This window comes from Mastigoproctus giganteus, chromosome 4 (genome assembly GCF_048544385.1).
Source record: "Mastigoproctus giganteus isolate SK-2022 chromosome 4, ASM4854438v1, whole genome shotgun sequence".
NCBI lineage: Eukaryota > Metazoa > Arthropoda > Arachnida > Uropygi > Thelyphonidae > Mastigoproctus > Mastigoproctus giganteus.
Genome location: NC_143578.1, coordinates 196,940,260 through 196,956,834, shown reverse-complemented (window position 1 = coordinate 196,956,834; position 16,575 = coordinate 196,940,260). Strand labels below are relative to the sequence as shown.

At 40.7% G+C, this 16,575-nt stretch overlaps 1 protein-coding gene across 1 annotated transcript in view; it reads left to right on the top strand.

The window, feature by feature from the left end:
* LOC150087309 (cytosolic phospholipase A2-like) overlaps nt 1-16,575 on the top strand; it is a 218,438-nt gene that overhangs the window by 159,605 nt on the left and 42,258 nt on the right. The window contains exon 8 of the mRNA XM_090371974.1: nt 4,442-4,623. Coding sequence (XP_090228100.1) covers nt 4,442-4,623 — 182 coding nt within the window. The remainder of the gene's footprint in view (nt 1-4,441; nt 4,624-16,575) is intronic.

Below are 16,575 nucleotides of genomic sequence, written 5' to 3'. Positions count from 1 at the left end.
ATACAAGTTGATCTGTAACCAAGTTACAAAGGAGGTTAGGCAGGCGAAGGCAGATTACGAGAAATCCTTGGCAAGGGATGCAAAGAAAAACAGCAAAGAGTTCTTTACTTATGTAAACTCTAGAAGAAAGGGGATGAATCAGATTGGTCCACTTGATATCGATGGGTCAGCTGTGGATGATCCTGCTCAGGTAGCTAACAAACTAAATGAATATTTTGCATCGATATTCACACATGAGGAGTTATTTAGCGAGAGGAATGCCAGAAGTGTATTCAACTCTAGCAGTAAGCTAGAGAATCTTGTAATAACTGAGAGTAAAGTGGAGGAGAAATTGTTGAAGATAAATATAAGAAAGGCACCTGGGGTGGATGGGATCTATCCAGTTATATTAAAGGAGGCAGCAGAGGAAGTAAGCAAACCCTTAGCCATAATTATGAGAGCTTCTTTGGACTCAGGGGAGGTACCCACAGACTGGAGTTGTGCAAATGTGACCCCAATTCACAAAGGAGGATCAAAGGCTGACACAAGTAATTATAGACCTGTGAGTTTAACTTCTGTTCCAGGAAAATTAATGGAGGCACTAGTTAAAGAAGCACTGCAGGATCATTTAGACAAGACTTCAGTTATAGCTCGGACACAGCATGGTTTTGTTAAAGGGAAGTCTTGCCTGACCAATTTGATTGGATACTATGATGCAGTCACAAAGGAACTGGATGCAGGGAATAACTTTGATATTATATACTTGGATCTTAGAAAGGCTTTTGATACTGTTGCACATGGAAGACTGTGCACAAATTGGAGCAGTGTGACATTGGAGGCAATTGCGGCTGTGGATAAAGGGGTGGCTGAGGAGGTGAAGACAGAGAGTGGAAATCAATGGACACTGCTCGTCGTGGACTAATGTTATTAGTGGAGTCCCTCAGGGCTCAGTGTTGGGTCCATTATTGTTTTCTGTATTTATAAATGATATTGATGATGGTATATCAAGCTTAATGTCGAAGTTTGCAGACGATACAAAGGTAGGCAGGGTTAGGGTTGTCAAGGACACTACTGACACTATGCTGCTGCAACAGGATCTGGAAAGGTTGAGCGGATGGGCTGAGAGGTGGCAAATGAAGTTTAACATTGACAAATGTAAAGTACTACACATGGGAAACAGCAACCCCAGAGCAACATATCAACTCTGTGGCTACACTGCCAGTGGTAGAGAATGAAAGGGACCTGGGGGTGGTTGTGCAGGCAGATATGAATTTCTCTGAGCAGTGCAGACGGGCTGCAAGAGTAGCTCATGGTGTATTGTCAATGATATATAGGAATTTTTCTAGCAGGGATAAGGAGGTGATTATTCCATTGTATAAGGCAATGGTCAGGCCACACCTAGAGTACTGTATACAGGTCTGGAGGCCTCATTTCAAGAAGGATGTAGAGCTGCTGGAGCGAGTACAGAGAAGGGCAACAAGATTAGTGAATGGAACAAAGGGGTGTTCTTACGAAGAAAGGCTTAAGTTTTGCAAATTACAGCGTCTGGAGACTAGGCACCAGCGAGGTGATCTGATAGAGGTGTATAAAGCCTTGAATGGTTTGAGCATGCTCAATGCTGATGGGATTCTTCCTCTCGCTCAGAATAATCACCTGAGAGGGCATAAATTCAAATTGAGGAAAGACAGATGTAGGATAGACGTGCGGAAATTTGCCTTTAGCCAGCAGGTGGTTGGTTGGTGGAACAGACTTCCATCCCTTGTCGTGGAAGTTGATAGCCTAAATAAGTTTAAAGCTCAGCTGGACAGGTATTTCGAACGAACAGAGGGGTGAAGTGGAAGTGTTTTTTTATTGGCTGATGCTGCATAAGCTTGCTTTCTTGCATCGAATGCCTCTTCTAATGCTAATCACCTTTTGCGCCCTTAAAAGATGATATCGTCTCAATGTCATCAACGTTTGCCCCTGACAGACATACCTTGGTCCTGTTCCAACTATCCTTTTTGCACAATATATTTCCCATTTCCCTGACAATAGAGTCACCGACAACTAGCTCCTGTTAGCTACACAGTGGCATTCTGCCTCTGTGAATGCTGCTGCTGTGTTGCCTGATGATCAAGTGCAAGCTCTGGTATTAATGTGGGCAGTTGAGAGCTTGATGAATCCCCTAATTTAAATCCTTCAAGGGCATCTACTCCTTCAAGCCCTCATAAAGGCCCATAACAATGCTGAGTTAGGTGCCTAAAATCCTCACACTTTTTTACATCAAGAACACAGAAAGACATCCCCCTTGGAAATATCATTTCCGTTTCCTGATAACTCTGCAAACATTGAACAAGTACATTTTGTAAGCCTGTGATTTAAAGGACAATCCCCCCCCCTCAGTTCTTCCCCGAGCTACCACACTCCCACTACTTTGTGCTTGTTGCTTTGCTGTTCTGGTCGGAGTCATGATTATGGTTCAAACTCTGTATAATTAAAAATATTACCCTAAACTTATATCCTAATGCAATAATAATGCTATGCACCTGTCATGCTATGAAGTTTACATTATTGAATATATATATATATATATATATATATATATATTTAAATATCAAGCTTGCAATTACTGATTCACCAACAGGATCAGTTTCTATTTAAATCAGTACAAACTGAAGGTTTATGTTAATTTAAATTTGAAATACACTGGTGTTCAAAGAAAGTGCATCACCTAGGAATTTCACATTTTTAATCCTTTTTCGTGATGGTATGTTACATTAATGACTAGCATCACAAATAGAAATATAAACAAAAGATATTTATTAATAGTTAAGGCAAAGCTAAGTAATAATTGACAGGTGTTCTCAAAATATTACAAAATGAGCATGTGCAACCTTTATACAACAGTTTTGGTAATCACGACAATTATGGCTGAAATGTTATCAGAAGCCCCTCAATTTTCTTCATTTTATCATTTTAAATGGAAAATAAAATGAAAAGTTGACCAAGTGCAAACTAATATTTAGTTGACCCACCTCTAGCTCTGATGACAGCAACACATCGTCGAGGCATTGACAAGATCAATTTCTGAAGATAATCAACTAATAGTTCGTGGTTCCAAACACAAATTATGGCTTCCTGAAGTTCACAAAGGGTCTTTGGTTTCTTTCTGTCAACTGTAGATTTCACACAATGCCAACAGTTCTCTATAGGATTCAGGTCCGGGCTGTTTCCTGGCCAGCTAAGAGTTGTAATGGACCGTTCTTCCAACCATTTTTTCACCTGTAACAAATGTAAACACATTACTGTTGAACCTCCAGTGCAGAAATTTAGCTAAAGTAACTACAGAAGTGCCTACTTACACTTTTTGCCCATTGACAAGGAGTAGAGTCATCCTGAAAGATGCAGTTACTTGGCAGGTTGAAATCGTCTCTAATGGTTGGCAGCAATTTGCCTTCCAATATAGCCAGGTATTCATTGGCATTTTCGGAACCTTTTATAAACTGCAGGTGACCTACTCCATGATATGAAATGCACCCCCATATCATTTGGCTGGTAGGGAATTTCACTGTAGACACCATACAGTCCGGAATGGTATTTTTCACCACCTCTACGGCGAATCGTTTGTCTCCCATCAGAGCCATGCAGGTTGAATTTCTTTTCATCCGAGAAAATAACTGACTTGCACTGCTCGGGAGTCCATTTGACATGCTCCTTACACCAAATTAATTGGGACTTTTTCATTTTTTCTGTGAGGAGGGCCTTCTTCTTAAAACGATGGACTACAAGTCCATTTTTGAAGAAGTGTCTTCTGACTGTTACTGCACTTGCTACCACTCCTGTATGTTCTTGCCATTCTCTTTTCAGCTCAGACGAAGAAGCTTTTTGGTTTTTAAGGCATAAGTGCTTCAAAATGCGGTCCTGTTTTGGCATGGAGACTCGTTTGTTTGCATCCAGTTCCTTTTTTTCCTATCAGCTTAACTAGTATTCTTGAGTTTGTAAAGAAATCTTCTCGCTGTCGGCTGATTACAAGACACTCTATAAACAATATGACGGGAAGAACAACCTTCCTCACGTAAAGCAACAATAGCACTCTTTCTTCGTGGCATCAAATGCACGTAACTCGCCATCCTAACAAGCAAGAAATGACTGCAACTCTTGCAGAGCATTCTTATATAGCTGAAAGTAACAGCTGATGCAATATTACGTCATCACCTACATGTGTCAATCTTATCTGATGTGATCTGTAAGAAATATTGCCATATACTTACGTTATTTCGACGACAATTACAATTTTAATGGGTGATGCACTTTCTTTAACACCAATGTATATGAAGATACAAGCAGAATATTTCTTGTTTAAATATGAACTGAAGGTTTCTATTTAAATCAACAAAAACTGAACTGTTTTTTTTTTTTTTTTTTTTAGATGTGATTAGTATTTAATATTAGTTGAATTCTGTTACATGAAATTTCCACTTAGATCAATTATTTAAAGGCTTAACAGAAGCGATTCCTACTCAGTCCAAAACTCTCTATTTGGTGGATGGAGGATTAACTTTCAATTTGCCTTTTCCGTTGTTGTTACGACCTCAGCGTGGAGTTGACATCTATCTTGCCTTTGACTTCAGTAGCAGGGAAACAGATGACAGTCAGCCTTTTAAGGTGTGCATTAAATATTAATTTTATATTTGAATTATAACACTATAACAAAAATTGATTTTGTTTTTTGTTTAATCCATTAATCATGGATATTAATCCATGACACCATTGTATCATGAAAATATCATAATGTGAACCCAATAACACATTGATTTTTTAGTAATTCTTTCCAAGACCTTTGAAATTGAAATTTTTGTTATATAACTAAAGCTGTTTATCTCTCTAAAAGGTGAATTTTTTAATGAAAATTGTACATATTGAAAAATTTATTAAACTAATACAGTCAGTCCTCATATAACACGTGTTTACACAACACGAATTCGATCATACATGATTTATAAATAGGGGAGTGATATCTTATATAACACGAACCAAATTTGCTTATGCACGATTCGCCTTTGTGTTTACAAGAAATGGCAGTCAAACGCAGAATCACCCCAACCGAACGCAACACGATAGGAATGAAGAGAAGATTCTGAAAATGTATTTATGTTTTTTATATCAGTGAAGGGGAAACACATTTCACCATAATAACACAATTCCAGTTATCGGCATAATCGCAAACGCAATTCGATCGAGTTTACTACCAGTTTATAACAGATTCCACTAGCAGAAATGTAACTGGAAATTGTTTTATGGTAGTAACCCCTAGAAATGTGAGGTGTTAATAGTGTATCTCTGCCTTTACGGTGTTGTTTATTCAGTTGCTACACACGCGCAGCTTTGTTTATGATTTGTATCAAGCGTGCCTCCTCATTTTGTAATTGTGCTTTATTCCCTAAAAATGAGTAAAATACTTAACAGGTGTGAAAAGGAAGACACTGCAGATTCAGAGAGAAAAAGAAAAGTAATATCGATAAACAGAGGCAGACTGGGTCAAAAATATTTACCCGGGAAAATCTGTAGTGGCCTCATACTATGGTTTATGGCCAAAATCACAGAGGCCTCTGGCCCACCGGGATTGCCCCGGTAAGGCTTGTGGCCAGTCTTCCTCTGTTGAAAGAGAAAAAATAGGAAATTGTGAAACGCTTTGAGCGAAATGAAAGACCATGTGATACTGCACGTGCTACAGACCTAAATGAGGCAATACCAAGAATTACAAAGAATGCAGAGAAAATAAAAACAACTTTCATAGTAGGAACAACTCAAAGTGTAATTAAAATCCATTAGATTAAGACACAAAGAATTGGAAGAGATGGAATGGCTGTCATCTGTTTGGATAGAAAATCAAACAAAAAAACAAGTTTGCTTACGATAGAAGCAAAAGAATTAGCAGTATTTTATTACGTAATAGTCGTAATAAAATACTTACGTATTTTTTTATGATTATTTATTGTGTTTGGTAATGTTTTGGCTACAAATGTATGTTCGATCTTGGGTGGTTGGCACATAACCCTATTTTTCCCATAGGGCCTGTTGTTTATATTGCACGAGGGTTTCTAGGAACACAACTATCGTGCTATATGAGGACTGACTGTATATTGATTAAAGCACAACACAAAAAACCACTTCAACTAAAGGATGCAAAAACAAAACACGCAGCCAATAAGTTTACAACAAAGCTGCTATTGGCTGAGAGAAAGGACCACGTGGTACGGTCGGAGAAAAATGTAAGTCAAGTCCATTGTAAAGTGAAATAAGTAGGCTCCTCTTAACACTGATTAGTAGAATCAGCCGCTTTATAGAATCAAATTTTAGAAAACCAATTCAAATAATTAAAATGCACTACACTTTCATTGTTATCATATGTTTGGTTATAAGAATCAATTTTGAACGCCTTTATGATATTTCTGGAGGTCATGACCATAAAACAATAAAAACAATTTGAAATTTCCAGTTTATTGGGCTTTTCTGTTAGTGCAATCTATTATAAATGGATAGTAAACTCGATCTGATTGCATTTGCAATAGTGTCATTGTTAAAAATAATGTCATTGAATAGAAATAACAGTTAGCATGTACATATTACAATAGTAATTAAGCTATGTATGTAAGCGTAAAATTTATTTTTATTTAACCTTTGGAAAATATTCTTCTGATTTTCATGTATCATTAAATTTTGTTAATTGGCAAGATAACAATAAAGCATAAATCTGTGCTTTATATCTTTACTTTTATAGCCTGTGGATAATATTCCTCCTAATTTTGCTTATCAAAATCGCCATTTAATAGAATTAAAATTCATTTCACAAATGTGATCACAATGACCGGCACTTACCACATATCATATAGTGAATGGAGAGACCATCATAAAGTGATTTGATTGTACAGTGAACCAATCATAAAGCAGGGGTCCACTGTACTGAGAAGGTTTAGTATTGGTTTTGCTGTGCAATCACAATATTTGATGCACTCGTGCATTTTGACCTTCACAGTTTCTATACACCGATGAGCCAAAACATTATGACCACCTTCCTAATATGATGTTGACCCTCCACGTTCAGCCAAAACAGCTCGTACCTGATGAGGCATGATTGCTACAAGATTTCTAAATGTGTCTTGTGGTATCTGGTACCAGCACGTAACCAGCAGATCCTTTAATTCCTGTAAGGTCTGTGGTTGAGATGCCACAGATCGGAACCACCCCTACAACCACCCCCAGGTCCCTTTCATTCTCTACCACTGGCAGTGTAGTACCACAGAGTTGATATGTTGCTCTGGGGTTGCTGTTTCCCATGTGTAGTACTTTACATTTGACATCTGGGATCGGAGTTGTTGTTCCAGCACAAACCACAGATGCTCGATGGGATTGATGTCTGAGGAATTTGGAGGCCAGTGCAATACCTGGAAGTCTTTCTCGTGTTCTGCAAACCAGACTGTGTGGCATGGCACATTATCCTGCTGAAAGACGCCACCACCAGGAGGAAGACTGTTGCTATGAAAGGGTATATGAAAGGGTCAGCAATAATGTTTAGGTAGGTATGTATGTATGTGACCTGTTTGTAGCAGTTCCAGCACCTGGGTCCATCTCTGCAAATTGTCTGTCTTGACTACAGAATCTGTGTAATCAGGGACTGAAATGTGAGTAGCCAACACCTGAGCAACTGCTGTCTGATGCCCGTCCCAAGGCATGTGGAGCCGGGCATAACTACTATCAGTAGTGCACTAAAATCCCACATCCACTGGAGGTAGTGGATGCCAGCAATCCTGCACTCAGGATGTTCAGGATCCTGAGTACCAGCAGAAAGAAAAATAAATAATAATAATAATAATAAAATAAAATAATAAATAAAATAAATAATAATAATAAATAAATTAAATAAAATAAAATATGGAATAGCAAGTGCTTAAAAAAAAAAAAAAAACTGTACTCACCTTTGAATAAATCTGCAATGGTTTTTTCTAAAAGAATAGTAATTAAATCATTTAGGTAGGGATTTGTCACCAGTCCGAATTGGAACAGTTTCGCTTTAAGAATGGCATGCCCTGTTAGGATATAGAACTTGCTCGTGGATGGGTAGGACTAATTACAATGCGGCTTATTCATGGCAAAGATGACATCTGGGATAAAAAGTCTGATGACCTCTCCAGTGGGACTTTACTCCCATCTAACCTGCCAAAGGGAGAGGAGTTTATTCCATAGGTTTATTTTTTCCTGTTTGATATTTGTAGCAGGATTGCAGTCTATTCCAAGGATGGTGAAAGAGGCCTATGCGCTCCGGATTCATATTATTGAAATGAAAAATTATAATTCCTCAGAGCGGTTTAATACTAGAACATACATACAAAGAACGGTTAATATACAAAAGAGCTTTCGGCTGAGTAGACAGCCTTCTTCAGTTAAATAGAAAATATATTAAATGACAGTTAGAATGGAGATGTGCACTGCCAAGTGGTGCGTGAGGTGCATGGCTAATTGTTTGAGGTTGAAGTTTGTGGCTGTGACGTATGGTGGTGACGCGGCCAGCGTTTGTCTATGGACAGAATTATTGCTTCTGTGATGGGGTTAACTTGACAACCACTGTTCCTGTTCAAAGAGGTATCCGAGCATTTTATGTTTAACGATTCCAACCAGGTGTGCCGTAGGTAATGGTGGGACCTGTCCACAACCACGACATCGCGGTGCGGGTCAATGTCATGGTGGGTTGTCCTATTCCAAGGAGTGAGGTTGGTAGGCCTTTTTTATGTTTGTAGATGCAGCCTCTATAAGCTATATATAGATCCAGGTCAAGGGCCCCGATAGAACCTGCAGTGCATTAGTTGAGGTTATTATTATTTTATTATTATTATTATTAGCCATATGAGGCATGCTGCACCAGCCAAAAAAAAAAAACAATTCCTCCGTTACTCTGAGAGAGAGAGAGAGAGAGAGAGAGAGAGAGAGAGTCAGAAGTAGAAGGGAATCACCAAGAAAGAGAAGAATGATGATAATCAGCTCAGGACCCTGGGTTTTCCAAGTCCATACTCACCAGATGTGAGCCCCTGTTCTTGGTACTCGGTGTGTTGCAAGCAGCATGGTTCTTTGCATGGAAAGAAGTTTGGCCCGGATTTTACTGTTAGTGACCCTTTGGAACCAGACCCCAGCAGCATAGGAGGCAATTGGCAAGAACACAACTTTATAGTAGAGAGATAGGGTTCTTTTGGTGAGTCCCCAGTCGAAACAGGGACTCACCCAGTCCCCTGCTGACGGCTGCAGTGAAGGCTTTGGTTTTGTTTTCCAAACTGTTCACATATGGAAATTGAGCCTGTCGTCCAACATGATGCCAAGGTGTTTAGTTTGTGCCACATATGGAATTTGCTTCCTGTGAATAAGCACTTTAGGGAGTCTGCGGTAATCCAACCTGTTTTTGAAGATCATTAGCTTTGTTTTTGTGTTTGATATTTTTAAATTATTTGTGAGGGTCCAGCTTACCAGGACAATCTTTGCTCTGTCCTCAAGGATTCACCTGGATCTTCCTGCAATGCAAATAACCAAGTTGTCTGCATAGGCGAAATTTACGAAGTTGTCAAAGCTTCTGGTGAGCCACTGATCAAGTACAGAGTTCCAAAGGAGTGGTCCTAGCACTGATCCCTGTGGGCAATCTCTGTTTATAAATTTTGAATATGACAGGTGTTGGGCAGTGACCTGAATTGATCTGTTACTGAAGTGGGATCTTATGACTGTAAAGATATTGATTGCATTTTGCCAGTCTAAGGGACCTGAGGGAACTCTCCCACCAAAGGGTATCAAAGGCACCCTCAAAATCCACAAAGATGGCCATCTCAGACTGTTGTGGAATGTGTACAGTGTGGAAAGGCCAGGGAATGACCACCACATATCCCCGAAGAAATATGGCCTTAGTTGCTAATGCTCCTAAAAACCAAATAACAACAACAACAGTGTTTTTTCAAGGGCTGCAATGGCATCTTCCTCAGAGAATCCTTTCTTGAACCCATACTGCGAGTTGGATGAAAGGTTTTGTGAGTTTAGGATAGTTTTGGATTCTGGAACCAATCATTCTTTCAAACAGCTTTCCCAGTTTGGCTAACAGACAGATTGGGTGGTACGCTCTTGGGTCAGTTTTAGATTTTCCTGGTTTTTGAATAAATTCCAGAAATTGGGGAATATGCCTTCCAAGAGGCACTTGTAGAGATTTAACAAAATATTAAGGTAGAGCTCATGAAATCTGGTGATGACTGCATTTTCTACCAGGTCAAGGCCTGGATACTTTTTAGGATTCACCACACCACCACAGCACCAAGTTCAACAGCAGTTAAAAGATCCAGGGTACCTTCATAAGTGGCACTGTCTGCTCGAATCTGAATTTAGTGCATATTGTCAAGATTGGGATCATCTTCGGGAAAGATGTGTTCAATTATTTTCTCAACTGTGGAGTGCCACTCATATGTTTCACTGTTTTGATATTGCACTGTGTTGTATATATTTGGGCAGATAATTTTGTTCCTGCAGATCTTAGTTAGTGTTCCCTGCTTGGGAAACCAGTTGTCTCCAAGACCTTAATTTGTTTTCCACGATGGCTTTATGGTAGATTTTTCGCTTCTCCTTGTACTCTTGCTTGAGAGCATTAACTTCAGGATCAGGCCAGTGCCTGTGTCATTGAACAGCTCTCCGTGCCACATTCATTTGTTTTCCAATACCAGTAAGTTCCTGTGTCCACCAAGGAGTATGAGGAGTGTGCATTTTTTTTCGTTTGGCAGCATATTCAGTGGCTCTGAAGAGGGATGACTGTACATAACAAGCATATTCATCTGCAGAGAGGTTGTTAAGGTTTGGAGCTGTCACTTTAAAGTCAAGGTTCAGAGATGCTCTAAAATTAGCCCAATTAATGTTTCAGATTGAGAATCTTCTAAGATCCTCCAGGTTGTTGCCATTGTTCTTTGGTGCTGCAGCTATGATAGTGAAGGAGATATGGTGATCACTGTTAGAAATATCTGTAAGAATGTCCCACTCTGCAATGTGATTAGAAACTGGGGGTGAGGTTAAAGTGAGGTTGATGTTGGACTCCCCATGCACGTTGGAAAAAGTGTAGGGCTTACCACCTTCATTGTGTACCGTCCAGTTGTGGACCAGAATGAAGTCCTCAAGGAGGGTGCAACGAGAATCAGTCAACGAGAATCAGTTTGGTTACTGTGCCAAAGATGGGATTTGGCATTAGAATCTGTTGTTATGACAAGGTTGGCATGTCCCATTCTGCTGTGGAAGTCCTCAAGTAGATTTAGGGCTTCTTGAATATCAGCTGCTGGTGGGCAGTAGAGAGGAAACAAGGTAGAAGGAGATAGCTCTTGGGTAGCAACATGAATATAGAGTATTTTCGCATCTAACAGCACCAGGGATTTACCCCATCTCCACGTATATTCTTTGTATCGAGGAGCATACGCTGTCAAGGCCAGAGGTTTAAAAGTGTGTGGGTTATGTGTTGTGTAATATGTTGTGCCCCTTGTTCATCTAGCTTGTTAGCCGCCAGGCCCCTGATGGGACCTGATGTTTACGTACTCCACCACATGGAGGCCAGCCAGGTGTTCCCTTAAAGTTTGCTCTGACAGGTCCTGCCACCTACTTTCCTGAGATTTCAGTGGCTAGGACCTAAAAAAAATAATAATAAATTCTTCTTTTCATTTGGGCACAGTTGGGATGGTATATTATACACTGTTTAGAGGGGCCCTGGAAGTGATAAGATTTCCTAATAGATTGGGCATGAATTTTGGTGTTTTAAATTTGGACATGTGGGGCAGGTACTGTGTAAGGGGAAAGAGATGGGAAGGGAAGCAGAAGACTGGGGGAGTTGGAAATTGGAAGTAAGGGGTCGATAGGGAAGATGACCCATGTTGAAATAGTGGGGCTTGCCCATGCCCCACCAGAGGAGAAAGAGTGGCAGGAGGGGAAGTAGACAGCAGGCTGTCCCCCCCTCCACCCTGCCAGGGAAAGAGGAGTAAAAATCAGGATAGGCAGAGTGTCTAGTCGGGGCACCATATGGCTGTATGGCATCATAAGATGCAATCTTCACCTTTGTGTTAGTCCAGTGGAGGTCCGAGTCCAAGTTGCAATCTTCATCTTTGCGTTAGTCTGGTGGAGGTCCAAGTCCAGAAGTCAGGTCCAGTTCGTCATACTCATGTGTTGTATCTACTTCAGGTGGTCACTAGTTCGGTGTTTTGCAGTCATTTCCGGTAGTCACATCTGTGTTTTCATAGGTTAGTGATGATGTGGCAGGGATCTTTATCTTTCAAAGAGTTCGTGGGCAAAGACGGTGAAAGCCTGGTAATTATTATCTTCTTCTTGCAGTATTATTTCTTCTCGGTTCCTTAGCAAGGAGTTGATGCATGTGTATAGCTGACATCTGAGATCCTCATAGTTGTCACAATCATGGATAAGGTGTTCCCAGGTTTCCTCCTGCCCGCAGTTACAGCTCGGGTTGTCAGAGATTCCCAGCTCGTGGAGTTTCCCTCTGAAGAAGCCATGTCCTGTAAGAAGGAAGGTGGTGTGCAAGCCAGGGGAAAACCAGGACGGGGAGATAGGATATACCCTGCTGACGTCAGGTATAAATTTTTTGGTGACTTGCCCTTTTGTTGTAAGATTCCATCTATTTTGCTAGATATATTGCAGATGTTCTGTTAATCTCTTATTTTCTGTGGATCTGTTGGGTAGTCTAGATAAGTTGTGGTCCTTCCTTTCGAATGTCGATACAGCAGCCCACAGCACAAGCAACATGAATATAGGAGGAGTTCTGGGTACACAAGCTGGATATTGATGTGGTAACAATCTGATTGTTCAGGATGATAATAGCAGCCTTTGGATAAACTGCCGTAGTGTAGAACATCCTGGAGGTAATAGGATATTCCGTGATTTTGAAAGTGTTTCCACCAGCTTCGGAGGTGGAATATGGCTTCTACAGACAGATAATATCATATTTCCTCTCCAGGGCAGCAACCCTGATCTCATCTGCCACCATTCTTGAGTGATGCCCATTCACCTGAATGATTTTTATTCTGGATCCTTGGTTCTGGTTTCTCTGGTTATTCATGGAGGATTTTCATACTGGCTAATTCAACTGCACGGAGATATCAGGGCATTTAGAGTCTCAGACAGAGTGATTGTGATCCTTATTTCTGCCTTTGCGATTTACACATTTGGGGGAGTCTGCTTTGTGTGGACAGTCTGAAAAAATGTGCCCACCTTCTGTGTGCAGTATTGATATGAGTGACCATAGGACAAGCACTTGAAGCATTTAGACATTTGTGCTTTCGGATATTGGGGTGGAAGCTTATGACCCAGTTTGTCAGTTGGTTCTTGGACCCTGCTGAATCTAATTGTTATCTTCTGTCTGATTTCATCCAGGGAAAATTCAAACTCCTGCAAGTTTTTATAGAAGATGTGATGTCTTCCAGTATATCCTCTTTCATGTACTCCTTTGGCACATTATAGACTAGTATAGTAGGATTTGAAAGTTTTGGTTTCTCGTGAATTAATCCTACTAAGTTAAGAATTGTTGTATTACTAATCCTGCTCAAATCCTCTCCATTGATGGCCTCAACAAGGACTCCTTTATTTCTGACTGTTCTGATGATCTTTATTTTAACATCTTTGTGTTCAGTTTGCAAGGTTTCTTCCACTCTTTTCATAACTTCCTGACTGGATTCAAGCTGTGATTTTTCAGTGGGATGAAAGATTGCAATGTGCTGTGGTTCTTTTTGTGAGCCTGTGGGTTTTGAGGTTGGGTACAGTAGTTTTGCACATGGAGCAGTGTCCTTAGTAACCATATTTGGTACTCCAACTGTGGATTGCTTCTTAACAGTATCTACATGTGTTATGGGCCCTTGCACCCTTCCTGCCATAAGGTTGTCAAAATGATCAGCCCTGATTTTGCAGTTCTGCTGTCTTCGCCTTTAACTTTTCATTCCTGATAATGAGTGCTGTGGTTATGAACTCCAGTTTTGCCCAAAGTCCCTGGTTGAAGTTGTTGTCCAGTTTTGTATTTTTATTTGTTTCAATTACCATGTAGCCAAGCAGTGTCGTTTTCAGATTAGTCATTTCTGCTTAAATTAGTGCAGGATCAAGGTTATCATTTTTGTCCGATAGTAGAAGTGAGCCATGAGGGCCATTACCACCCTTACACCCACTGTGGGCAGATGTTGTTTGTTTGTTATTTGGTTTTTAGGAGCATTAGCAACTAAGGCCATATTGCTCCGGGGATGTGCAGTGGTCATTCCTTGACCTTTCCGCATCCTCCGTATTTGGTGGTCACGAGCTCGAACCCTCATCTAATCAAGAAGCGTGTACTACGCATTGCTGCTCCTGCCCACTTGGCTACAGAGGCACCATGGGCAGAAGAACTATTATTTTTAGTGATGGGTTCTTTTAGTGAAAGTGTGGTATCTTCTGCTTTGGATGTGGAGGGATCGTTAGTCTCATCAGACTCTTCAGAGGGGGGGGGGCCTCTGGTCTCACATTGTTGCAATCCATGATTTCAGAACTAGGTGATGCCAATTTTGCCTTTCTGTTTCTTTTTCTCCTTCATTTTAATTTGATGGGTTTCTTTTTCCTTAATGCACTCTTCCCTTGGGTACCTGGAGAGGGTGGAGGGGATCGATTCTTTCATTAACAGACATAGCGGCTTTTGCAGAAGCAGCACTGCTCTTCAGTGGTGTTTTCTGCAGAAGGGGAGGGGATTCTTCCGATTCATCCTAAGTAGAATCACTAGAGGAGGAGGAGGAGCTGGGACTATCGCTTGAGCTCATGCTTACCATTACATCTAGTGCTGTGTGTGCAAGTGAAAAAATTACTTAACACATACAAAATAGTCAAAAATTACAACTTAGCATTAGCATTAGTAGAGGCATTTGATGCAAGAAAGCAAGCTTATGCAGCATCAGCCAAAAAAAAAAAAAAAAAAACCACTTCCACTTCACCCCTCCGTTCGTTCAAAATACCTGTCCAGCTGAGCCTTAAACTTATTTAGGCTATCAACCTCCACCACAAGGGATGGAAGTCTGTTCCACCAACCAACCACCCGCTGGCTAAAGGCAAATTTCCGCACGTCTATCCTACATCTGTCTTTCCTCAATTTGAATTTATGCCCTCTCAGGTGATTATTCTGAGCTAGAGGAAGAATCCCATCAGCATTGAGCATGCTTAAACCATTCAAGGCTTTATACACCTCTATCAGATCACCTCGCTGGTGCCTAGTCTCCAGACACTGTAATTTGCAAAACTTAAGCCGTTCTTCGTAAGAACACCCCTTTGTTCCATTCACTAATCTTGTTGCCCTTCTCTGTACTCGTTCCAGCAGCTCTACATCCTTCTTGAAATGAGGCCTCCAGACCTGTATACAGTACTCTAGGTGTGGCCTGACCATCGCCTTATACAATGGAATAATCACCTCCTTATCCCTGCTGGAAAAATTCCTGTATATCATTGACAATACTCCATGAGCTACTCTTGCAGCCCGTCTGCACTGCTCAGAGAACTTCATATCTGCCTGCACAACCACCCCCAAGTCCCTTTCATTCTCTACCACTGTCAGTGTTGTACCACAGAGTTGATACGTTGCTCTGGGGTTGCTGTTTCCCATGTGTAGTACTTTACATTTGTCAATGTTAAACTTCATTTGCCACCCCTCAGCCCATCTGCTCAACCTTTCCAGATCCTGTTGCAGCAGCATAGTGTCAGTAGTGTCCTTGACAACCCTGCCAACCTTTGTATCGTCTGCAAACTTGGACATTAATCCCGATATACCGTCATCAATATCATTTATAAATACAGAAAACAATAATGGACCCAACACTGAGCCCTGAGGGACTCCACTAATAACATCAGTCCACGATGAGCAGTGTCCATTGATTACCACTCTCTGTCTTCTCCCTCTCAACCACCCCTTTATCCATAGCAGCAATTTGCCTCCAATGTCACACTGCTCCAATTTGTGTAGCAGTCTTCCATGTGCAACAGTATCAAAAGCCTTTCTAAGATCCAAGTATATAATATCAAAGTTATTCCCTGCATCCAGTTCTTTTGTGACTGCATCATAGTATCCAATCAAGTTGGTCAGGCAAGACTTCCCCTTAACAAAACCATGCTGTGTCTGAGCTATAACTGAAGTCTTGTCTAAATGATCCTGCAGTGCTTCTTTAACCAGTGCCTCCATTAATTTTCCTGAAACAGAAGTTAAGCTCACAGGTCTATAATTACTTGTGTCAGCCTTTGATCCTCCTTTGTGAATTGGGGTCACATTTGCACATTTCCAGTCTATGGGTACCTCCCCTGAGTCCAAGGAAGCTCTCATAATTATGGCTAAGGGTTTGCTTACTTCCTTTGCTGCCTCCTTTAATATAACTGGAGAGATCTCATCCACCCCGGGTGCCTTTCTTGTGTTTATCTTCAACAGTTTCTCCTCCACTTTACTCCCAGTTATTTCAAGATTCTGTAACTTACTGCTAGAGTTGAATACACCTCTGGCATTCCCCTCGCTGAATAACTCCTCATGTGTGAATGTCGATGCAAAATATTCATTTAGTTTGTTAG